The sequence below is a fragment of the Podarcis erhardii genome (genome assembly GCF_964252035.2).
Source record: "Podarcis erhardii genome assembly, chromosome: 7".
In the NCBI taxonomy this organism is placed as follows: Eukaryota; Metazoa; Chordata; class Lepidosauria; order Squamata; family Lacertidae; genus Podarcis; species Podarcis erhardii.
Window position 1 is genome coordinate 82967810 of NC_138511.1, and position 26016 is coordinate 82993825.

Sequence of the window (26016 nt, forward strand, 5' to 3'; positions counted from 1 at the left end):
CTTCAGAAGATGGTCCAAATGGTTGGGCAGCTACCTGTGGGAGAAGGGGAACTCTAAGGCCCTAAACTGTATGAGAGAAGCTTAAGGCTAGCAATTTGACGTGTGCCTGAAATCAAAGTGGAGGCCAATGCAGATCTTTCAGTAATGGGCTATTATTTGGTTGATAATGGATATTTTGAGCCTAGTTGAAATTTTCCAAACATTTCAAAGGGCAAGGGACCTTCTACTCACCTCATATGTGTTGCTGGCCTTGGAGGAGCTTTCAGACTTAACCTGGATAGAACACAAAAATATGCCGAAGCTTATATTAGCAGACATCTGCTGAATCTTTGAGTTCTTGCGAATGGATTGTGGCCAACATTCTCCAGGAAAAGGGGAAATCAATACCACATAGGGGAAAATATTGGCTGGCATCTTGATGCCAAAGGAAGGCTGTGAACTCAATGAAAAATCTGCCTGTATGAGTAATATCTGTGGGAATGTTCAGGGTGGCAGGAGAGGATATATTGTTTATTAATATCCTTCCTAACCTGCGCTAGCAAGTTCCTTTATGTAGCAGAGTTACATTCCCCCCCTTTTTACATGCACAGCAGATAGCTGATTGCAGGTTCGTGTAAGCCTCTCACTATTATACAATTCAATCTGTTTCGGATAAGCTTTCTTGAATCCCTCTTAAAAGTATAAAGATGCCACAATCTTATTCAAAGTTGATAAAATAAGTTTACTCACATCAGTTCACAGTTGGATTCCTGAAGGCAGACTTAGTTACAAATATGTACATGGGGATCTAAACCATATGGGGGAATAATCCCAGTGCAGAGCAGTCCTAGCTAAAAGCTGGTCAAAAAGAGAGAGGTGTGCTGTGTGACTCGTCCTTTTGTTACCTGGACAGGTTAGGTCACAACCACCTTCTATCACATGCAAAAGGAAGGATGCTCCAGCCAAGAGGAACAGGAAGTTTCGACTGGCTGGACCAAACATTCCCTCGCATGTCTTCTCTAGCATTACAAGGAATGTTGTACTTGACTGCCTCTCATGGATCACATCCCACAATATCCATCTCACGACAAACCCCCATCTAGAGGCCCCCTGATTCACTCACCTGAGGTTTTCTTTCTCCAGATGGTGGATCATTCTCATATACCTGAGGGGTGGGTACAACCGGAGAAGAAGTTCTGCCATTCCGATGACGGGCACCTGCAAGTCTGGAGTCAGTCTTACACATGTTTAGCTACCTAGCTGTGCAATATTGCTACTCTGCAACAACTGCTGGCCCTGGCCCTGCCCCCCACCCTCCAAACCCTTGCTTACTGGGCTTCTGCAGCCCATGGCAGCTACTTCAGCCCCCGCCCTGACAAGGGTCTCCTGAAGTCTGGGATCTGCTCTGGTTTACTCACGGAGAAAGAGGTAAGTCAGGGTTCCCATCAGCACCAGTATTGCAGCCAGAGACCCGATAACAGTCCCAGCGAGGGCTTCAGCAGAACTGAAAGGAGAAGAATCTGAAGAGCAAGGCATATTTTTAAGAGACTGAGCGATGTCATAATTAAGGACTGCCTGTAATCTAGCCTCTATAGACCCTATGGTAGAAGCAAGGGGCTTGAAATATGGTAGGGGGGGGGCATTATCCTGTATGCACCTCCCCCCAGTGAGCGTTTCTGGACCAGCAAAAAACAGCAGCAAAACTGTCCACCAAACAGTTAGGAGCAGAGCTTACTCTGTTGGGTAAACCGGGTTTTACCGGGGTGCAGCTCTGAGCCTCTTCAGATGGTGAGTCCGTCAGCATTACCGGTACTTAAGCACTGCCATGTCAGGGACTGGCTACATGAGAAAGAAGGGCAGAATCTGCCCAACCAAGAGCTGCTCAAGGAAGGCGCAGAGGAAGAGGATTTCGAGACTGGGGATGGGAGGTGGGATTCTGGCCACACCTTAGAGGAGCTGGGAAGTGCTAGAAACAGGGTGCTTGAGGGATAGTGAACAGACAGGACCAGGTGAGGAGGAGTCAATATTATAATAATAATAATAATAATAATAATAATAATAATAATAATAATAATAATACTCTGCCCATCTGGCTGAGTTTCCCCAACTACTCTGGGCAGCCTCCAATAGAATATTATTATTATTATTATTATTATTATTATTATTATTATTAATGCAATAAACATTAAAAACTTCCCTAAACGGGATGCCTTCAGGTGTCTTCTAAAAGTCAGATACAGTGGTACCTCAGGTTAAGAACTTAATTCATTCTGGAGGTCTGTTCTTAACCTGAAACAGTTCATAACCTGAGGTACCACTTTAGCAAATGGGGCCTCCCGCTGCTGCCACGCGATTTCTGTTCTCATTCTGAAGAAAAGTTCTTAACCCGAGGTACTATTTCTGGGTTAGTGGAGTCTGTAACCTGAAGCGTCTGTAACCCGAGGTACCACTGTAGTTGTTTATTTCCTTGGCATCTGAAGAGAGGGCGTTCCACAGGGTGGGAACCATCCCTGAGAAGGCCCTCTGCCTGGTTCCCTGTAGCTTCACTTCTCACAGTGAGGGAACTGCCAGAAGGCCCTCGGAACTGGACCTCAGTCCAGTCTGGATGTAAGCACTGAGAGCGATGACAGACGGGTGGCAGACCCTGCAGTTCTCCGTCAGAGCCACTCTGATGGCTTCTCTGCTGACAGCTTGCTCCCACCCCCACCCTCCGTCGACTCCTAGAATGAGGCGTTCATTGCATGTTACCTTTCTCTCACCACCATAATCTAGGTAAAGGTAAAGGGACCCCTGACCATTAGGTCCAGTCGTGGCCGACTCTGGGGTTGTGGCGCTCATCTCACTTTATTGGCCAACGGAGCAAGCGTACAGCTTCTGGGTCATGTGACCAGCATGACTAAGCCTCTTCTGGCGAACCAGAACAGCACACGGAAATGCCGTTTACCTTCCCGCCAGAGCGGTACCTATTTATCTACTTGCACTTTGACGTGCTTTCGAACTGCTAGGTTGGCAGGAGCAGGGACCGAGCAACGGGAGCTCCATCGCGGGGATTCAAACCACCGACCTTCTGATTGGCAAGTCCTAGGCTCTGTGGTTTAACCCACAGTGCCATCCGCGTCCCACCATAGTCTACCTCCACACAAAAAGCGCTAGCGAGTTAGAAACCACTAGCATGGAGAGCAGAGTCAGGAGGAAAGGTGTTCCTTGTTTATTAGTGGATTACTCACATGCCAAAGTTATCCTACTGGGGTTGCTTATAGCATTACTGACAGGGTTGACTGCCTGACACCTATAGATCCCTTCGTCCTCTTTGGTGATGCCAGTTAGCATGAGGGTTCGGTTCCGGTCAGAAAGCCCAGTCTTAGATGGGACAGGATTACCATCCTTGAACCAAAGGATGGAGACGTCAAGGCGGTCAGAGGTGTTGCAGTGTAAGGAGACAGTTGTGTTCTCTGCCACTAGGGATTCTGTCGGCCGCAGGACCGGGTTGGAGAGGATTTCTGCAGATGAAACAGAAAGACAGTCGTCATTTGTGGGTCCTCGTGGTCACTGAATCTGCTTAAGGCAGCCTTTCTCCACCTGTGGGTCCCCAGATGTTGTTGAACTACAACTCCCATCACCCCTAGCTAGCAAGGCCAGAGCTCAGGTATGATGGGATGTTGTAGTCCAACAACATCTGGGGACCCACAGGTGGAGAACCGCTGGATTAAGGTCTCTTCAATTGTAGCTACTACAGAAGGCCACTTCGAGGCTGCTACTTAGCATAGTGGTACCTCAGGTTACATACGCTTCAGGTTACAGACTCCGCTAATGCAGAAATATTACCTCGGGTTAAGAACTTTGCTGCAGGATGGGAACAGAAATTGTGCTCCGGCGGTGTGGCAGCAGCGGGAGGCCCCATTAGCTAAAGTGGTGCTTCAAGTTAAGAACAGTTTCAGGTTAAGAACAGACCTCCAGAACGAATTAAGTTCTTAACCCGAGGTACCACTGTATAGCAGGGGATCATTACAGTAGCCTAGCCTCCAACACGTCGCAACAAAAAACCGGGATGCTGCCTTCCAGGGCCATACTTCCGCATGAGTCACGTGATCGCACCCCTGAAAAAGTGCTTGTTCAGGGCGAGTTTGCAATGCGAAATCATGCAAGATCACGGCATTCAAAATGGCAGCTGTTCTCTGGCGGGGGGAAAACCAGGATGTCCCAGTTTTACCGGGACGGTTGAGGGGTATGCAGCACATTGAGGGGTATGCAGCACATTGAGGGGTATGCAGTACATTGCCACTGAAATATCTTAAAAGCATCTTGCAGCTTCTAAAGTAGCACCCTGTTATTTTCGGCACATAATTTTGACCCACTATAAGCTAATGCAGGAATCAAACAGTTGTCAAGGCCAGGGAGCTTTTGGGGTTTTCCCTGGTGTGTGGGAGAGAGATTTATGTGCATTTTGCTTGGGGTTAGGGCACATTTGGGTAGCATAAACTTTGTTCTGCTAAGCTGCTCCAGGAAAGGAGCTGTGTCCCATTAGCAGAACCTAAATAAATAAATAAATAAATAAATAAATAAATAAATAAATAAGCAAGCCTTCATGATTCACTTATAATTACTGAACTGAGCCAGATGGGTGGGATATAAATAATAAAATAATATTAATTATTATTATTATTGGGCTTCTCCACAGAAGGTGTTGTTCTGGAGGCAAATTTACTTGGTCCTTGGCAGCTGCAAAACTTAGTAGATCATAGAATTGTTGGAAGGGATCCAAGGGACATCTAGTCTAACCCCCTTGCAATGCAGGAATGTAACAACTCTGGACAGATAAAAGAGAGGGGACATCTGAAGGCATCTCTAAAAGGTGAGAAAGGGGGGGGGGAATACCTGAGATGGTTATACTGGTAGCTCCCATTTCATTTCGTAGAAATCCTCCCATTCTTAATGTATAAGTTCCAGAGTCGCTCAGCCTTAAATCTGTGATGCGAAGGGAGCAGTCTGTGGCCCCAGACTCCCTCCCACTGAAGGCAGGTCCATTTTTCTGTTCAGCAAATGGACTTAGGGAATAAACAAATATCTTATTTTTCTCTTCAGCTGCCCCTCGGTACCAGTGGCAGCTAAACAGATCAACACGTCCTGGTGTTAAGGTGACACTCTGTCCTTCCCTCAGGGTTTCTGGTTCAACTGTGATGTGTGTTTTCGTCTTGCCCTGGCCTGGAATCCGCAGGAAGGAAGAACGTGGGATGGAGGCTGCAGGATGGAGAAGAAAAAGAAAGAAAAGGGGGGGGGGAAATGGTTGTAGGACAAGACGATGGAGTTGCCAAAGAGTTCAGACCAGTTTGTGCAAGTTAGCTTAAATTCTCATTCACTGTAACATCCCCCATCCTTCTGTACAGAGTTTTAGTGTTGGAGTGGTGGTGATATCATCTTTGCATCATATTCATCCGTCCTCTTGTTCCTGGAAGAGTGTGAATTAGGGATGCTACAGAGCCAATGAGTTGGGTCACCATGATGAGTCAATACTTTCTCTGACTCAGAATAGAAAGATCAGGAAAGGCTCTTGTTGCACACTAAACCAAGCTGACTGCTGCCTATAAACTAGGGATGGGGGCGGGTAGAGAAATTGGCCAGTGGTAGTGCAGTGGTTAAGGGACACGGGTGGCGCTGTGGGTTAAACCACAGAGCCTAGGACTTGCTGATCAGAAGGTCGGTGGTTCGAATCCCCGCAACGGGGTGAGTTCCTATTGCTCGGTCCCTGCTCCTGCCCACCTAGCAGTTCAAAAGCACGGCAAAGTGCAAGTACATAAATAGGTACCGCTCTGGCGGGAAGGTAAACGGCGTTTCCGTGCGCTGCTTTGGTTCGCCAGAAGCGGCTTAGTCATGCTGGCCACATGACCCGGAAGCTGTACGCCGGCTCCCTCGGCCAATAAAGCGAGATGAGTGCGATGACCCCACAGTCGGTCACGACTGAATCTAATGGTCAGGGGTTCCTTTACTTTAGTGCAGTGGTTAAAATGTCAGCCTAGGACCTGGGAGACCAGGGTTCGATTCCCCACTCGGCCCTGAAGCTCACTTGGCGACCTTGTGAGAGTTGCTCCCTCTCAGCCTAACCTCTACCTCACAGGGTTGTGGTGGGGATTGAATGAGCAACGGGGGAACTACAGAAACCACCTTGAGCTCCATGGATAAAAAGTTGGGATATAAATGCAATAAATAAATAAATAAATAAATAAATAAATAAATAAATAAATAAATTTAAATACAAACTTACGTTTGTCTTTAAATCACAGTGAAACAATGCATGAACCCAAAGCACAGTCACCAGTGCTGGATTTGCGTATAAGCTTAACAAGCTATAGTTTAGGGCCCCACTCTCTTGGCCCCCCCCCAAAGAATTTAAAGGAAAAAAACCCCTGGATATATTATTCACTACAGTACAAACCAGGGCGTACGATGTAATCCATGCCTAGGTTTATTAACAATCTTCAAAGAAACTCAACTCAGATGGTTATACAATGGTACCTTGGTACTCGAACGGCTTGGCTCCTGAACAAATAGGCTCCCGAATGCCACAACCCCTGAAGTCTTTCTGGTTTGCGGATGTTTTCCGGAAGTTAAACTTCCACTGCAGCTTCCGCTTTAGTGCAGGAAGCTCCTGCAGCCAATCAGAAGCCACGCCTTGGTTTTCGAATGGTTTTGGGAGTCGAACAGACTCCCAGAATTGATTAAGTTCGAGAACCAAGGTACCACTGTACAAGGAACTTATCACTTTTCTTCTAGAGGCAGCACGATTACTTATAGCAAAAACAACAACAACAACAACAACAACAACAACAACAACAACAACAACAACAACACCTGGAAAGGAGACTAGTTCACTGAGCTCAGCACGCCCAGGCTTCGCGCAGCTCTCCACAAGGCACGGGAGCCGTGCGCCGTGCGCCGGGCTCCCACGGCTTGCGGAGAGTTGCCTGTTCTGGGGGCTGGGGTCAGGGGAAGCTCGGGCTTCCCCCGCCCCAGCCCCACGCCGGGGAAAAAAAAATAATTTCCCCCCTTTATTCCCCCCCAAAAAAACTAGGTGCGCCTTATGGGATGGTGCGTCCTATAGGGTGAAAAATACAGTATATCCTTTTAACTGGAAAATAATAAAAAGGTTTCTAAAATAAATGACAGACCACTTTGAGAAAATACCACCAAAATGCACAGCTACATATGAAAATTGATACAAAGCTCCCAATGTATATAAACCAAAATAAATTCATTTCCCTTCTGTCACACCCTCCCTCTCAACCTCTGGGTTCTCGCCCAGGGTCTCAACAAACCACTGCTTTTTTTCTTTTAAAAATATGTTTAGGGGTACTCTCATTTTCCTACTCATATTGAAATACTGCCCCTCAATGAGGCCAAACTTAGATTCACAAAATGTTTAGGGGTATGTGTCCCCCTGCCTCCCCCCAGGAAAAAAAGCACTGAAACAAACTCTCAGCTCACCCACAACAAGGAGAGTTTCTGGAAACTTTGGACATCAACCTAGTCTCTCACTCTAGACTTGCTTCCTATGGTTTCTCTCCTGCGTGGATTTTTTAAAATGTGAAGTAGAACTAGCCTTGTGACTGAAGCTCGTTCCACATTCTAAGCATTCCGATGGTTTCAGACCTGTGACATTTCTTTCCTGTGAGGTGGGATGATGTGCCTTGCTAATGGAGCTCTTTTCACAATCCAAGCACTGATATGGTTTGTTTGATGCTTCATTGAGATCTGAGCTCTCTGTCTCTGTAAGAACCCCAGTCTGCCCCCCTAATACTTCCCCTCTATCTTTCCCAACAGCTCCTTAACTGGAAGGTGTGGGACACCTTCAAAGTCCTTCTCCCTCTCCACTGTTTGTGACTCCAGCTCTCTTCATTCAGATTCCCTGCCAGCAACACCTGTGGAAATGTTAGGGCAGCAGCAAGGCGACCCTCCATTTTTAAATATGCACCTGATTGCCTGTTTTAAAACACGTTTTCTCTCAAAATAACAGCTTCCTCTAGCTGGAATTCTGGAGAGGTACATTTTGACAACTTTTGGAGAAGTATGAAATCTGAGGGAGAGTTAAGCTCCCAGCCCCACATTAGTCTGAGAAATGCAAATAAAGTCAGCCAGCATTGGAATTGGAAGGAGCAAATCCTTTGGACTCCCCTACTCCCCCCAAGTAAGTCCTCCCCCTTGTAGGCTGCTGGTCTCTCACCTGCTAAGAGCAGCATCTGCCAGGACGCCATCCATGGCCTGCCCATCTTGCGGGCACACTTTTTGGGGGCTCGGTTTAGGCTGCCTGTCTCCTCACAGCTGGTGTTCTGGGGTCCTTCTCTGCTCCCTGCTCAGCATGCAGTGCCATCGCTGCCTCCGGCTGAGTCATTGACCACACAGAGGGGAACTGGGCAGCTGAGATTTCGAGACTGGGTTTTCCCCAAGAACTGCAAGACACCCATACCAGCACTCTATGCTTCTTCCTCATATGCCAAGCCACTCCGGGAACAATTTGCTCAAATGCTTAACTTGTCAGCACCTGCCTTTCAGAGCTGGTAGCAAAGATGTGATCTGAGCTGAAGAACTGGGTCCAGGCAGACTGTCATACAGAGTTGGGAAGTTTAGGATTAATTATGGAAAAGGTCTAAAGCAGTGGTCTTCAAAGCAATCAGGACCCCAAACCCACCTTAGACTCCCAGCCAGGAACTTGGCACCCAATTTCACATATTCTTTACTCTTAATAGTGTTAGTGTCTAGACACACATCACACGCAAAGGCAGTGGTTCATGCCATTCTGGTGTGGCAAGAGAGGAGGGCAATCATGGCAGGAAGATTGTTATTGTTTAGTCGTTTAGTCGTGTCCGACTCTTCGTGACCCCATGGACCAGAGCACACCAGGCACTCCTGTCTTCCACTGCCTCCCACAGTTTGGTCAAATTCATGTTGGTAGCTTTGAGAACACTATCCAACCATCTCATCCTCTGTCATCCCCTTCTCCTTGTGCCCTCCATCTTTCCCAGCATCAGGGTCTTTTCCAGGGAGTCTTCTCTTCTCGTGAGGTGGCCAAAGTATTGGAGCCTCAGCTTCAGGATCTGTCCTTCCAGTGAGCACTCAGGGCTGATTTCCTTCAGAATGGATAGGTTTGATCTTCTTGCAGTCCATGGGACTCTCAAGAGTCTCCTCCAGCACCATAATTCAAAAGCATCCATTCTTCGGCCATCAGCCTTCTTTATGGTCCAGCACTCACTTCCATACATCACTACTGGAAAACCATAGCTTTAACTATATGGACCACCAAAGAAACATTTAAACATTTCAGTGTAGTATACTGGCCGCCAATTAGTTACATTTCAGTGTAGTTATATGGCCACTGAGACCATATAACACCGGTCCTGAAAAACCTACATTGGCTCCCAGTACTTTTCCAAGCACAATTCAAAGTATTGGTGCTGACCTTTAAAGCCCTAAACAGCTTCGGACCAGTATACCTGAAGGAGTGTCTCCACCCCCATAATTCAGCCCGGACACTGAGGTCCAGCACCGAGGGCCTTCTGGTGGTTCCCTCACTGTGAGAGGTGAGGTTACAGGGAACCAGACAGAGGGCCTTCTCGGTAGTGGCACCCGCCCTGTGGAATGCCCGTCCACCAGATGTCAAAGAAATAAACAACTATCTGACTTTTAGAAGGCAGTCCTGTTTAGGGAAGTTTTAAATGTTTGATGTTTTATGGTATTTTAATATTTTGTTGGGAGCCGCCCAGAGTGGGTGGGGAAACCCAGCCAGATAGGTGGGGTATAAATAATAAATTATTATTAGTAGTAGTAGTACAGTACAGTATCAAAATATTTTTGTGGGGGGACTACAACCAGAAACTGCATCCACACCTCTTTTACAAGAGCATTGGCTATTCTTCAATGTGACATATTGTTGTGAACAGGGATTTTAACACTGACAAATATGAACTATCAGAAAAGAAAAGGGCTTCTTTGTGTTGATGAGGAGATGAGAGTTTGATTGTCTCAAATTAGACCTAATATAAATGAAATTACCTGATGAGAACAAGCTCCCACCTCTCAAGTTTGCAGACATCCTCATCCATGTGTAAGAGGCTCGTTTATAATTCTATTTTGGGAACGATTCACGTTCTTATGTAGCTGCATTGTTTTGCAGTTTCTGAATGTCCCACAATCATATTATAAAGTATTTAAGTCCTGTGTTATAAATCAAGCACTGCTAGGTGTTGTTTCTTTTCGTTTTCCAGTGCATTTCTTATAAAAAAATATTCATTGAGGGATGAGCAATTTTTTTTTTGAAAGTGTGGCTCAGAGAACTACTGTGCTAAGGTATTGCCATACTATTCTCCCCCCCCCCATACAAGTGAACCAAGATTTCATGCATAGGTGTTTAATCTTCCAAACCCATTAAGTAGTTGTACCCTCTCTTTGATTTCTGGAAGTTTTCTCATCAGTGATGCTTGTGGTTGAAATGGAGCAGAGAGCAAGTCATCCTCACCCGTCACTGTCACCCCAGTTCACCTCACCTGGAAAGCTGGATTTGTTTGCCAGCAGCTGGAGGATGACTGGGTTCCTTTGGCCTCTCTCCCTACCAATTTGAAAGGCACTATGCACTACAGACTGAGGTTTACAAGTCAGAAGACTGGAGGTCTTGAAATCTTTGCAGATGCTAGTTTTGGAAGTGACACCACGGATGGTACAAGCACTTCTGGAGTGTGCTACATGTACAACCACTGTCTGTTTGACTGGCTGTGCAAAAAGCAGACGACAGTAAGCCTAAGTTCTTGTGAAACAGAACTCAATGCCCTGTCATTTTCAGTCATGGATTGTGAATGGTTGATGCAACTGTTTCAGGACATCAGAGTTTCTGTGAAATGTCCTATACAGGTGTATCAAGATAACAGACCCTGTTTGGCTTTGCTGAACTCAGAGAGTTGTAAGCAAAGAACCAAATACTTGCAGATTAAGTTACATCGTGCAAGAGAGTGTGTTCAGAAAGGACTCATTCAAGTGTCCTACATGCCAGGAAACGAAAACCCTGCAGATCTGTTGTCTAAGGTTGTTAACAGAGAACAACTTAAGGTTTATGTACAGAGGTTGCAATTGGGTTGAACCACAGGTACTGCAGGTTACACGGAAAGGGGGAGGATGTTGGGATATAGTTCCGTTCCACCTTAATAGGATCAGGCATGACTGTTGTGTGTCACATGCCTGTTTACTTCCAGCACAGTCTGCTGGGAACTTCCATTTGTATATTGCTTTTGCTATGCTGCTGTTTGCTTGGACACGAAGGGAAGCAGACATGTTTTTCCTTTGTTCCTGAACTATGCTGAATAAGCGCCTGTAAATAATGCTTACACATGTCTCTGTCCTCCACTTCCGTTGTGAAGATTTATTCACTCCGCTGATAAGAGTGTGCTCAGCTTCTGAACATATTGGAGGCTTGAGTCGCTGATTGATGCTGTTCCGGGAACCAGAGTTCGCCTGGCTGCCGGCCGGTGGCTGGAGCCAGCTGGGGGCCTGCCAAATGCCCCCGTCTCCCTGGACACATCCCAACACCAAACACCCACCCACCCACCCACCTGCGGCTCCCGACCGCCCTCTGAGCCTGCTGGACTGAGCCCAGTCCAATGAGGTAGGAGACTGGCCCCATTGCTCTGTAGGAAGCTATCTCCCTTGATGGGATGTCAGAGACAAGTGCTAGAGCAGGGGTCGGCAAGGTTTACCTCGCTTGGGTTGGTTCACTCCAGTGGAGATCCCTCCGAGGCCGGACTGTGCGCACACTCGTCTGTGCAGACGCAATTTCCGGCATCTACACATGCGCAGACACAATTTCCAGTGTCTGCGCTGTCGGCATGCAGAGGGCCGAGAGGCCAGTTGGCTAGCCTCGGCTGGGCCGTCTCCTTCCAGCCATCTCGCTGTGAAGACCATCACCTCTGCTCCGACGTAAATCAGTGACCCAGGCTTACTCAGCCAGGGCACACTATCAGCAGACTGAACTGAGCACACAGAATAGGCGTGAGGCTTGTGGAAGCATACTACAACTACAGATTTATTAATCATAAAGTAGGACAAAGAAACATGTCATCTCTCTCATCATCTCAGAGAGAACAGATAAAAGCAAAAGCTATACACAATGGAAGTTCCCAGCAAGCTGTGCTGGAATGTAAACAGACATGTGACACGCAATAATTCCACACACCTGCTCCTTAAGGTGGAATGGTGCCACACAAGTGAGTCCCTGCTCCGTGCTGCACCGATTTAGTGCAGCGCACGGAGACTTGCCAAGTGGGCAGCTCGGTTCGGGGGCGGCTCATGGGCCACTTAAATGACCCCCGTGGGCCGCTTGTGGCCCATGGGCCTTAGGTTGCCTACCCCTGTGCTAGAGCTATGGTTCTGTAGTTGATGGATGCCAAAGAGGAATGAGGAAGGAAGAAAGAGGTCATTCTAGTCCAGAACCTGCCGGGGGGAACCAGGCAGCAGATGAGTAACCCTCACAAGAGGAGAGACATCTTCTCAAGAATAACAGACCCTTCAAGTGTCCCTGTTTTCCAGGGACGTCCCAGATGTACAGAAGCCGTCCCGGTTTCTGATCTGATCCCAGAATGTCCCGCTTTTCCTTAGGACATCCCTATTTTCATTGGGGAAATGTTGGCGTTATCCGACCCCCGAGCTGTCTGATAAAACAAACCTGTATAGGAAAGTTTCTGGTTTTTTAGTGTTTAATGATTTATTATGTTTTGATATACGTTGGAAACTGCTCAGAGTGGCTGGGGCAACCTGATAAGATGTGTGGGGTATAAATAGTAAAATAATCATTATGGAATGGGACGTCCCTATTTCATAGGAGAAATGTTGGAGAGTATGGAATGAGGTCTCTTTCTGGATCATGAGAACTGAACCGCAGCCATCCTTCTAAATTTTCACTTATCCAAACCTTGAAATGACCAAACTATGCCTACCAGATTGCATATATTAGGTGAAAGTGTGCATTGAAAAGAATCGATCCATGAAAATCTCATATTAGAAGAAATTACTTGCAAGAATTACAACATTCTTCAAAATGGCAAACAAAAATGTGTCCAGTAGTAGAAAGATGCTGGTGGGTTTTAATGAGGATTTGCCCACTTCCTTTCTCAGCGCCAATCCTTTAGACATGTAAGGTGTAGTTTCAAGGATTTCAGTCTAGCCTTTTCCAGGGAGAGGTTCCCTTGCGTCTCTGTCTCAGTATCTGCAAGTTGTTCCCATCATGCAGCACGAAAGTCCCTCGGGAACCAAGGTTGGCTCCTGTGTTCAGAACAAGGACTAGGATTTCCAGAAGGATTAAGCCCTGAAGAGAAAATGTCTTGGCCCCGACAATCACTTGGCAGCAGCTGAAAGGAAGAAATTCGAAAGGGAAAGAGGCTTGAGGGCCCCGGAGAGGCCTCAGCAGTGGAGAGAAGGTTGCTGGGTCCATCTGTTATCTCTTTATCTCTTCGTAGACAGACTGGGTTGTGGGCTGCAAGTCCTAAAGAGAAAATGGAGATGGCTCAGGTGGAAGCCACAAACATATTTTCATTTGCAAATTGCCTTCATTCTGCATGAGTTAGGGCTCATCCATTCTCACCTTTGCCCCACAATTCTAGGCACACTGGCTGGGCTTACCAGGTCCAGTAACAACAAACAACAAAGTTGTTATTTTTGCCTCGCCAGTTTCCCTGCGAAAACTTGCTTCTAACCATTGAACTGGAGCAAATGGCGATGCACAGAGCCAAAGGTGGATGTGTATAAGCCAATCACCCCAAAACTCAGCCCTCCAGATGTTTTGGGACTACAACTCCCATCATCCCTAGCTAACAGGACCAGTGGTCAGGGATGATGGGAGCTGTAGTCCCAAAACATCTGGAGGGCCGAGTTTGGGGGTGCCTGGTATAAGCCCTTTTACTGTGTCTCCTTTGCATGGAATCAGGGCCGTCTATAGCATATGCGGTGCCGGGGTACAAAGATCCACTCGGTGCCCCCCAGGTTGCCCAGAGTTGTCAACCTTTTTTAGAGGGGGAACCCCAAAGTTGTTGACCTTTTTTAGGGTGGGCCAGCGAGGAGCGCGTGGCAGAGCTGGCCTGGCTGGCTGCCTCAGCAACAACAGAGAAGTGGCGGTGGCAGTAGCAGAGCAAAGCCAGGGCTGGGGCTGGGGGTGGGCAAGCAGAGCCCAGCGCAACAACAGTTGAGCCCGAGGCAGCTGAGCGAAGCCAGGTGCCTCGTGTGAGCAGCGTGCACTGGGTGGGCCTCTCAACGGTCCACCAATCCCAGGCGAGCAGGAGGGCAGAGCTGGCCAGCCGCCTCAGTGTCTCGTTCACCCGCAGCAGAAGAACTGTGGTGCTCCAATGGGCTCTGCTCCGCTTGGCAGTGGCTGTTGGCTCTTCCCAATCCCCAGACTCCAAATCTCAGCCTTGGACTCTCAGCCTGGTACCCCTGAGAGATGGGGCCCAGGTGCCCCGCACCCCTAGCGCCTATGGGTAGGACGGCCCTGCATGGAATGCCAATAAACTGCAAGCCCATGTAGATCCGGCTGCATTGAAGAAGCATGATAGCTGCCAAGGGGCTCCTGCCAACAACAGATATTTGGAGCATATTTGACATTTGAAGCGCAAGGGATTTCCACTCACCAAATATACATTGGCAGCTTCAGAGGAGCTTTCAGGCTCAATCTGCAACAAAGAGAAAAGATGGCAAAGATCATTCATCGGTCACAAAATTGTAGAGTTGAAAGGGGCTGTTATAAGAATTTGAGGTCTCAAATATATAAATTAAATGTTTATAAATTTACAAGGCAAACACATACATAAGTATATAAACCACATGTCTGAATTTCATCGCGTGCTTCTGAAAGGGTAAATTCAGATGAAATTGGTGAGGGGGGGGGGTATGGGCTTGCATTTCTATGTCAATGGGCGCTCTGAAATAACTACATGCTTGAGGAGTATTTATCCCATGACAAATACCCACCCAAAGTCACTTACCTCAGGCTTTCTCTGTCCCGGTGGAAGAACATTCTCATATATTTGAGGGGTGGGTGTGGCCGCAGAGATTGTGGTAGATGTTTTGTCCTTCCTATGACGGACACCTGGAGGTGGGGAAAGTCCGGGAATAATGTCTTAACACGGAATTCCTTACTCCGGTGTAGACTCTACCGATCGGCCTGCGACAGCAGTGTAACTTCAAGCAATCTTCAGCAAAATGATTCCCTTACTCAGTTTTTGGTATTCTTAAGAGTCTTGCATATTGTAAACCACCCTGTGATCTTTGGATGAAGGGTGATATATAACAACAACAACAACAATAGGGCAATGCTGTTTGAAAGAAGTGGGTCAAACTAATGGAGAGGACATGGAAGTGTCTAGGATAATTTAGGAAGTTGCTCTATGGGCCACGACTGGCCAGAATAGCAGGGCAATAAGCCCTCTGTACCTGGCGAAACTGTCCAGCTATTCCTCTAAGTTAAAAAAAAGTTGAATTTTCTGAGTTCTGAAAACAACAACCCCCCAGTAACTGAATAAGCAATGCAAGAGGTGTGTGTGAATGAAATGCAACTGGACACTGAGGTCCAGCTCCGAGGGCCTTCTGGCGGTTCCCTCACTGCGAGAAGTGAGGTTACAGGGAACCAGGCAGAAGGCCTTCTCGGTAGTGGCGCCCGCCCTGTGGAACGCCCTCCCATCAGATGTCAAGGAAATAAATAACTATCTGACTTTTAGAAGACATCTGAAGGCAGCCTTTTTAATGTTTGATATTTTATCGCGTTTTTAATATTCTCTTGAGAACCGCCCAGAGTGGCTGGGTAAACCCAGGCAGATGGGCGGTGTATAAATAATAAATAAAAATTATTAATAATTGATAAGAATAATAACTCCACAGAGTGGAAGCAACCTGGGTTCCTCATCTGCTTCCTGCCCCATAGCAGGAAAAGCACCAAAACAGTCTGGAAGGTTCCAGTGGTTTGGCCTGTTGCCAGATCATGCACTGGCTGAGGACCCCAGGAGCTCAGAAGGGTCTCTACTTAGGCTGAACCCAGCTTTGCTGCCACTCCCCTCTAGTCTCTCATGCAGCTTTTTCAGCAGTGTGTGGGTGCGCTGTGGCTGTTGAATGGGAGCCAAGCTTGTCTGTGTGGCCTCTATGGTTGGTGTGTGTGTGTGTGTGTAGGCCATCAGCAGCTCAGTGAAGAGGGACTCCTGAGCTATGCATACAGTAAAGGAACCCCTGACCTTTAGGTCCAGTCGTTGCTGACTCTGGGGTTGCAGCGCTCATCTCGCTTTATTGGCCGAAGGAGCCGGCATACAGCTTCCGGGTCATGTGGCCAGCATGACTAAGCCGCCTCTGGCGAACCAGAGTAGCGCATGGAAATGCCGTTTACCTTCCCTCCAGAGTGGTACCTATTTATCTACTTGCACTTTGACGTGCTTTCGAACTACTAGGTTGGCAGGAGCAGGGACCAAGAAACGGGAGCTCACCCCATCGTGGGGATTCAAACCGCTGACCTTCCAATTGGCTAGTCCTAGGCTCTGTGGTCCAACCCACAGCGCCACCTGCATCCTTTATTATTTATTTATATGCTGCCCATTAAACTTAAAAAAACCCAAAACACCATCCCTATACAGGACTGCCTTGAGGTGTCTTCTAAAAGTTGTATAGTTACTTATCTACCGTATTTTTCGCCCTATAGGACGCACTTTTCCCCCTCCGAAAATGAAGGGGAAATGTGTGTGCGTCCTATGGGGTGAATGCAGGCTTTCACTGAAGCCTGGAGAGCGAAGGGGGTCGGTGCGCACCAACCCCTCTCGCTCTCCAGGCTTCAGGAAGCTATCCGCTAGCCGTGGGAGACCCAGCTCTCCCAGGGCTATCGGAGAGCTTGCCTGCACCCAGAAGCTTGGGGCGCGCTGAGCTCCGCACGCCCCAAGCTTCGGGATTAGCGCAGCACTCCGCTAGCCGTGGGAGAGCTGTGCGAAGTCGCGAGGCTTTCCCAAGGCTAGCAGAGACCTTGTCGGCACCCAGAAGCTTGGGGCGCGCTGAACTCCACACGCCCCAAGCTTAGGGATTAGCGCAGAGCACCTGGGGGGGAAATAATTTCCCCCCCTTTATTTCCCCCCCAAAAAACTAGGTGCGTCCTATGGGCCGGTGCGTCCTATGGAGCGAAAAATACGGTACTTGGCTCGGGGGTAGCATAACTCCACACCCTCCAATATTTCTCCGATGAAAATAGATGAACCACAGAGCCTAGGTCTTGCTGATCAGAAGGTTGGCAGTTCGAATCCCTGCGACGGGGTGAGCTCCCGTTGCTCGGTCCCTGCTCCTGCCAACCTAGCAGTTCGAAAGCACAAAGTGCAAGTAGATAAATAGGTACCGCTCCAGCGGGAAGGTAATGGCGTTTCTGTGTGCTGCTCTGGTTCACCAGAAGTGGCTTAGTCATGCTGGCCACATGACCCAGAAGCTGTCTGCGGACAAACGCCGGCTCCCTCGGCCAATAAAGCGAGATGAGCGCCGCAACTCCAGAGTCGGTCACGACTGGACCTAATGGTCAGGGGTCCCTTTACCCTTTACCTTTACCTAAGGAAAAGCAGGGCATTCCGGGATCATATCAGAAACAGGGATGTCTTCTCTAAATCAGGGGTGACCCACTTGGAGGGTCTGAACCATGGGGCCAATGCTGGTGTTACTCACGGAGGAAGAAGTAAGTCAGGGTTCCCATCAGCACCAATATCGCAGCCAGAGATCCTATAATGGTCCCAGCGAGACCTCCAGTAGAACCGGAAGTAGGAGAAGCTAAGGCTAAGATGGGGAACACAAGCAGAGCTCCCAATCCTATTTAAAATAATTACCGTAATTTCTAATAATCCAGTAATCTGCTGCTAACAAATAATAATAATAATATTTATACCCTGGCCATCTTGAATAGCAACCAAAATCTGATGCCTGAGGCAGATATTGTGCTTTCCCTAGCGCTATACAAGGCAAACAACAAAATTCTTTCATGTATTCCAGGAGAGAAATCAGGAAATCAACATCAGACAAGAGAAAGTCGAGAATCCCAGCAGCTCCTCCCTCCAGCCTTGCTGGCTTTTCTGTTCAGCTATAACATGGGTAGGCAAACTAAGGCTCGGGGGCCAGATCAGGCCCAATTGTGTTCTAAATCCGGCCAGCGGACAGTCCGGGAATCAATGTGTTTTTACATGAGGAGAATGTGTGCTTTTATTTAAAATGCATCTCTGGGTTATTTGTAGGGCATAGGAATTCGTTCATCCCCCTCCAAAACAAATAGTCTTGCCCTCCACAAGGTCTGAGGGACAGTAGACCAGCCCCCTGCTGAAAAAAGTTGCTGACCCCTGTGCTATAACATTTCCTGCAACATTGAGTTAACAGGAAGGTAGACCTGTTTAGGGAAGCTTTTAATGTTTGGTGTATTAGAGTATTTTAATATTTTTTTGGAAGCTGCCTAGAGTGGCTGGGGAAGCCCAGCCAGATGGGCGGGGTATGAATAAATAAATAAATAAATCATAATAATTGACCTGAAAACTGAGATTATGGTAAAGGAGAGAAAAAGGAAGGGAAAGAGACCTCCCCTTTGAGAAAAAGGCCCATTCTATGAAGTTGAAAAGAATGCTTTCAGACTAGCTACCGCAATGTGCTGGAAAACTAAAAGCTGAAAAGAACCATCCCACACCTGGAACCTAAAGGAAAACTTATTTCCCAAACCTTCATTATTAGCTTGTGATTACTGAACTCAGCAGTTGTGCCTGGGCTTCTCTAGGGTGATAGATGTGCAGGGGGCAAGTTCATTGGGGGATATAATAATCCTAAATCTAGTCAGGAACTGAACCAAGGACACAACTACGGAGGGATAAAAGGTTACTTCTAAAGGCATCAAGTTCACCTCTTAAAGATGGGAAAGGAAGGGAGACTCATACCTAAGACAGTTAGGTTTGCATTCCCAGTTTTGTGTATCACAGGTAAACCCACTGTCAGTGTATACATTGCCGAGTCATTTAGCCTTAAAAGTGTGATGCGAAGGGAGCAAAACGAGTCGACAGTCTCCCTCCCCGTGAAGGCAGGTCCATTTAGCCGATCCTCAAATGCTCTGGCATAGGTAAATATACGATTTTTGTTTTCAAGTGTCCCTCGAAACCAGGTGCAGCCGTGGTATTGCTTTAGATCAACACTTCCTGGTGTTAAGGTGACACTCTGTCCTTCTCTCAGCTGATTTGGCTCAACTGTGATGTGTATTTCGGTCTTGCCCTGGGCTTGAGTCAGCAGGAAACAAGAACTTAAGATGGAGGCTGTGTTGTGGAGAAGAAAACAAAAACACCTGTAGTAGGCAAAAACATACACCGTATTTTTCGCTCTATAAGACGCACCAGACCACAAGACGCACCTAGTTTTTGGAGGAGGAAAACAAGAAGAAAAAAAATTCTGAATCTCAGAAGCCAGAACAGAAAGAGGGATCGCTGCGCAGTGAAAGCAGCGATCCCTCTTGCTGTTCTGGCTTCTGGGATAGCTGCGCAGCCTGCATTCGCTCCATAAGATGCACACACATTTCCCCAAACTTTTTAGGAGGGAAAAAGTGAGTTTTATAAAGCAAAAAATATGGTATATATGCAGCTGCCAATAGTCATGAAATTTTATTCAGTTCACATGAAAATCAGTCTCTCAGATTTGCATGTCCCAAAACAGTACAATAATGAAAATAAAGACATCCTTCAAAATTCTCACTTTACTGAATTTATGATGTAGTTCCCCTACCCAGTTTACTCCCTCCCTGAATATTGTGCAGAAAATTCACATAAATATGAAATATGTTCTTAATGGAACATAATATACAAAAGTATATTAGAAGAAATTGCTTCCAAAAAGTGTGCATTAGTCAAAACTGCACACAAAAGCATGTTTATTTGGAGAAATGCCCACTAATTTGCAGAACAATTTCATAGAATCATAGAATCATAGAGTTGGAAGAGACCACAAGGGCCATCGAGTCCAACCCCCTGCCAAGCAGGAAACACCATCAGAGCACTCCTGACATATGGTTGTCAAGCCTCTGCTTAAAGACCTCCAAAGAAGGAGACTCCACCACACTCCTTGGCAGCAAATTCCACTGTCAAACAGCTCTTACTGTCAGGAAGTTCTTCCTAATGTTTAGGTGGAATCTTCTTTCTTGTAGTTTAGATCCATTGCTCCGTGTCCGCTTCTCTGGAGCAGCAGAAAACAACCTTTCTCCCTCCTCTATGTGACATCCTTTTATATATTTGAACATGGCTATCATATCACCCCTTAACCTCCTCTTCTCCAGGCTAAACATGCCCAGCTCCCTTAGCCGTTCCTCATAAGGCATCGTTTCCAGGCCTTTGACCATTTTGGTTGCCCTCCTCTGGACACGTTCCAGTTTGTCAGTGTCCTTCTTGAACTGTGGTGCCCAGAACTGGACACAGTACTCCAGGTACAATGAGCGTTTAAAAATAAAATCACAAATTGTTTCAAAATGCGGAGAACAGAGTTTGAGATTGGAAAAACGGGAAATGGAGAAAATAAAAACTGACCCCTAAATGGAAGTATGTAAGTTCCATTAAACTAAACAGGGCTTTCTTCTGAATCAGCATGCATGGGAATACACCGTACGTCTGTATCTATGTTGCTTTTGTGTGTGTTCAATTGCATGCTTGCAAACTTCCTTCTTTCTGCATTGGTCTGCAATTTTAAAAGAAACCACTTGTTGTTGTTGTTGTTGTTGTTGTTGTTGTTGTTGTTGTGGATCCATGGGCAGGGACATTGTCAAAGGGGTCTGCTCCCACCACTTCTTCCCTGCTCTCTCTTATACAAATGGACACAGCCACAGGGAATGTAGCCACAAAGAGGGAAACCTATTGCGGTTCCCTTTCAGCCCCTTGCCAAATGCCTAGGCTTTCTCTGACACCCCGGTTTGCCTCACCTGCTAGGCTCCGATGATGCTCCTGCCTCCTCCCCATGGTGGGACTTCACGCGCTGGATGCTGCCGCCAGCAGGACCACCAGGATGCCTGGGTTCCTCCAGCCGCTCCTGCTTCCAACTCAGTCGCCAGTGACCCCCAGGTCGCTCACTGTGCTTGGCTGGACCCTTCACCCCAATGAGACAGGAGGCCGCGGGGGGACAACTCTGCGTTCTTTGGGGCAGACGGCTCCCTTTCTGCCCAGAGAGGAGTGCAGAAGCTGCAGTTCTGCAAAGATGAATGGGGAAGGAAGGAAGGAAGGCTGCTGGGGAGGAACCACACTGCAAATGAGGCAGTGTCAGGAGAGGAGAGGCTTTCTCACATTAGAGGAAGGGAAAATGTCAATCAAATCCGGTGTGGGGTAATGTTTTCGGGCAGAGGAGTGCATTGCCTCACGGACAAGCTTCTGGGACACACACGTCAGTGGGGGGTGGGGTGGGGTGGATGCAGTGAGAGGCTACATTCCAGCAACACAAGGGTAGTTTTCTTTCTTTCGCAGCTTGATTGTACTAAAGGGCTCAGAGGTTTCCTTACAATCTCAAGGACCGCCAAACCCCTTCTATCCCTGCCCAAGCATGGAGATATCCAAGGGAGTCTCTGTCTGTGGTCCACCAAAGCTCAGGTGCATAGCTTGCGACTGTAGGGCCATAAGACGCCCCCCCCCCATGGCCTTTCTGAGAAAGGAGAGGTCCGTCAGGTGAACAAGGCTGACAATGATGGAACAGGCTCAAATGTTTATTATTCAAGGTTGTAAAGAGATAAGCAGACTCAGGAATGCATACTGCCATGGCGTGGTGGGGCTGGTGGGGCCATTGCAGGAAGGAGGGGGGGAGCCCGTGTAAGGACATAGGAAGTTGCTATAACTTTCGATTTCCCAGAAATCAGGTGGTTTTACAAGAAATCAGGTGGTATTGTATTCTGCAAATGTATAAAAAGTGGGTGCACCCTGACTGGGGGTGTGCAGATTGCGAGCTTTTCGCGCTGTGCCTTTGTTCTGCATATGCATTTCAAATAAATCCTGTTGAATCCTGCAAGGTTGGTTGCCACTTCCTGTGAATCTGTGCTCAGGGGACCCAATAGCAGGTATGGAAAATGTCCAACACAACTACTAGAAGCCATACCTTTGGTGACCTAGGCCCAAGCCTGTGGAACTCCCTCCCACATGAGAGCAGACAGACATTCTTTTTACAGGTGACCAGGCAGAGGACCTTCTCGGTAGCGGCGCCTGCCCCGTAGAATGCCCTCTCATCAGGTGTCAAGGAAATAAACAACTATCTGACTTTTAGAAGACATCCGAAGGCAGCCCTGTTTAGGGAAGTTTTTAATGTTTGATGTTATATCATGTTTTTAATATTCTGTTGGGAGCCACCCAGAGTGCCTGGGGAAACCCAGCCAGATGGGTGGGGTATAAATATTATTATTTATTATTATTACTCAACTGCAGGTGTATGACAAAGACTTTCTCATTCCAGCAGTAGCATTCAGGGGTGGTGTGTGTGTGTGCATATAGTGTGAAAATAACATGGAAACATGGATTTTATTTGGGGGAGGGGGAATACCTGAAAATGTGAACATTTGTCAAAACTATTTGGAAAAATGTGTATATCACATTAAATTTATTATATTTACATATATATGTAAATATAGTATAACTACATTAAAATGCAGGCGGATTTTCATGAGGAATTTCCCTTTTCTTTTCTTTCTTCTCCCTCAGCATTAATCCTTCAGTCACACAAGATGCAATTCCAAGGATTCCTGCCTGGCCGTTCCAGGAGGAGTTTCCTTTGTGTCTCTGTCTCAGTATCTGCAAGTCTTTCCCAGTGTGAGAGTCCCTTGGGGACCAAGGCCGGTTCCTTTGTTCAGAACAAGGACTAGGATTTCCAGAAGGACCTGCCCTGCAGTTACTCAGCACCATCTGAAAGGAAGGGATCAGATCAGGAGAGGCTTGAGGGCCCAGGAAAGGTCTCAGCAGCAGAGAGGAAGTTGCTGGTCCATGTCTTATCTCTTTATCTCTTCGTAGACAGAAGGGCTTCTGGGCTGCAAGGTCTAAAGAGAAAATGGAGATGGTCAGGTGGAAGCCACAGAGTCAAATCCACCTTTGCTTTCATTTGTTTTCCTGGCCAGCTAAGAATACATTTATTTACATATTTATATTCTTGGAATGGGACGCGGGTGGCGCTGTGGGTTAAACCACAGACCCTAGGACTTGCCAATCAGAAAGTCGGAAGTTTGAATCCCCGCAACAGGGTGAGCTCCCGTTGCTCAGTCCCTGCTCCTGCCAACCTAGCAGTTCGAAAGCACGTCAAAGTGCAAGTAGATAAATAGGTACCGCTCCGGCGGGAAGGTAAACACCATTTCTGTGTGCTGCTCTGGTTCACCAGAAGCGGCTTAGTCATGCTGGCCACATGACCCGGATGCTGTATGCCGGCTCCCTCAGCCAATAAAGTGAGATGAGCGCCACAACCCCAGAGTTGGCCGCGACTGGACTTAATGGTCAGGGGTCCCTTTTTATTCTTGGAAGCAGCACAACTTGTAAGAAGAGAAGGAAATCAGAGCAAGTATCTTGAAGGCTTAAGGTCTATACTTTCAGGGAACTTGGGCGTCCTCTGCCTGGAATTTGGATAATTCGGAATACAGGGCATGCCACTGTGAATTCAACGCGAAGGAAGGATTTCAGGTCCAGTTCCCGCAGGGCTTCTTTTGCAGTGTGAGCAGAGAAAAGCTTCACTTGCTGAAACACCCATTTCCACCTGACTCTACAACCCTTCAGGAGACTTGCACACCTTTGCAGCTGGCCATCTAGGTGTACATACATTTCTGTTCTGGAGGGAGAAATCCCTGCTTGAAATCTGGGAGAGCAGCTGCCATTCAATGTAGGCTTTACTGGGCTAGATAGACTAAAGAGGTGACTTGGTATTCGGCCACTTTCTATGTTCTGTTGGGTAGGTACACGAGGAAGACAATTGCCCATAAGGCCCTAAAATGTTCGAGGCCATCTTAAGGCCAGCTTTCTGAGTTGTGTCTGTAACCCTGGGTTAATTGTGAGAGCCGCTGGTCGGCTCTTGTTAATACAGTGGTGCCTTGGTTCTCAAACTTAATCCGTTCCAGAAGTCTGTTCCCAAACCAAAGTGTTCCAAAACCAAGGCATGCTTTCCCATAGTAAGTAATGCAAAATGGATTAAGACGTTCCAGACTTTTAGAAACAACTCCCTTAAACAGCAATTTAACAGGAATTTTATTATCTAATGCGACCATTGATCCATAAAATGAAAGCAATGAACAATGTACTGCAGTCACATAATCAATCAATCCATAATCAATCAATCCATACCTGAACTGTGTTCCACAGTCACAAAAAGAAAACAAAAGAGCTGCAAAATCAAAAACGCAAAATATATAGCAAAAACTGACAGACCTCAGCATAACATTCAAAATGGAAGCGTGGCACTCAAATCAGAAGCATAACATTCGAAACGGAGCATACTGGGCTTATGAAAAATGTTCACAAACCAGAACACTTACTTCTGGGTTTGCAGTGTTTGGGTTCCAAGTTGCTTGAGTACCAAGGCGTTTGAGAACCAAGGGACCACTGTAACAGATATTTTGTCATATTTGGCATTTCCAAACATTTTGAAGCACAAAGGACTCACCTCATATGTGTTGGCAGCGCTGGAGGAATTTTCAGGATGAACCTGGGTCAACGACAAAAATATGTTGAAGGGAGCACCTCAATGTAGCACTGATGCCCAGTTCTTGTAGTGTGTCAGTGCAGAATTCTGAGAATTCAATTTATATTATTATGGCCAGTTTCAAATGTGTGGCCAGCTGAACCTGGCCAGTTCCATTTTCTTAAGACCCACATTTAGGGGCACCTTAGCAGATGCTGAAACGGAGTGTTTTTCTGAAAACAAAAAGTTATGTTTTTTCTTTTGTTTTTTAAACCTACTTTCCTTTTGCATCTTTGTGACTTAATTTGTTATTCCTTTCTGTGCTCCACTTTTTAATCTAGACAATAAATCCTCTGGATCGTAGAAATGGCACCCCTCATCTGCTCTCAAGGTCAGCTAAGTTAGCACTGATGCAAAAATAAATGTCAAACTGCATGCAATAGCAGGAAAAGCTTGAGGGTGCCTCTTAACCCACAATACTTAGTACTCTAAGTAGGTCAAATCATGTTTATTCGCATGGCTAGAGACCTGGTGCAAATTCAACTGCAGTCCCCAACTCCAGATAACATAGAATGCCAACATGATACAGAGAAAACATGCTCAACTCTACATCTACCCAAAACCCAATTCTAAGACAATCTGAGCTTCTGTCTCAATTACCAAAAAGGGTTTCCCTTCCAATAACATTCCTGCCCTTTCCATTCACATGGTTTGTTACAAGAGAAAGGAAAATTTCCCCAGCTTGATTGGAAAAGAAGATTTTAAGTGGCTGCAGATCAGTAGTGGGTGGAGCCGCATGTAAAAATGGGTGGAGCGAGAAATGTAAATTTCACCTTTGTGCAATAGGCTAGTTTCTACACACATCCCTCTCTACACTTTCATCCAGGCAAGGCTGAGACTTTCAAAGACATATTCCAGCCAGGCAAAACACTCAGCAAGGTGTGAAGCCAGGTTGGTGGTGGACATGACCTGAGAAGGAGTTTGTGGTGTGGAAACACTGAGCGACAGAAAAAGTGATATTTAACCCCCAGAACTCAGTTTTCCTGCTCCTTGTCTACCAGCTAAATGCTTTAAAATTGAGAGGATCGGCTCCATTCTAAACCCATGGCAGCCCTGCTTTCAAAGTTATAATCTTTCTTCTTCCTGGTTATAATCCACCCTCTGTTAGAAGGAAGAGGATTGGTTTGAGAAGATATTGAATTATTTGGGTAGGTTTGAACAAGTTAGGGCAATTAAAATGTTAAAAGTTAAATAAACCTTGTGGAGGGAGGCGTGTTAAGGTATATAGAATTGTACATATGGCTGATTTGAATATGTTATTATTGATTATGTATACCCAATGTATCAGCCGCCTGAGGGTTTTCACTGTTTGTG

General features: G+C 46.8%; 2 protein-coding genes across 4 annotated transcripts in view; both read right to left on the minus strand.

The window, feature by feature from the left end:
- LOC309346085 (uncharacterized protein) overlaps positions 1 to 26016 on the minus strand; it is a 61751-nt gene that overhangs the window by 12615 nt on the left and 23120 nt on the right. The window lies entirely within an intron of this gene.
- Positions 1 to 26016, minus strand: part of LOC309345858 (cell adhesion molecule CEACAM16-like) — a 60493-nt gene that overhangs the window by 762 nt on the left and 33715 nt on the right. Inside the window, exons 5-8 of one of the 3 annotated variants that reach the window (XM_081869302.1) lie at positions 3207 to 3479; positions 1398 to 1499; positions 1103 to 1197; positions 232 to 273 (exon numbers count right to left, since the gene is read on the minus strand). In XM_081869302.1, the coding sequence (XP_081725428.1) occupies positions 232 to 273; positions 1103 to 1197; positions 1398 to 1499; positions 3207 to 3479 (512 nt within the window). Of the gene's footprint in view, positions 1 to 231; positions 274 to 1102; positions 1198 to 1397; positions 1500 to 3206; positions 3480 to 13008; positions 13493 to 14630; positions 14673 to 14984; positions 15089 to 22489; positions 23021 to 26016 lie in introns of those variants that run through there. The other 2 variants (XM_081869301.1, XM_081869305.1) reach the window with 2 other exon arrangements.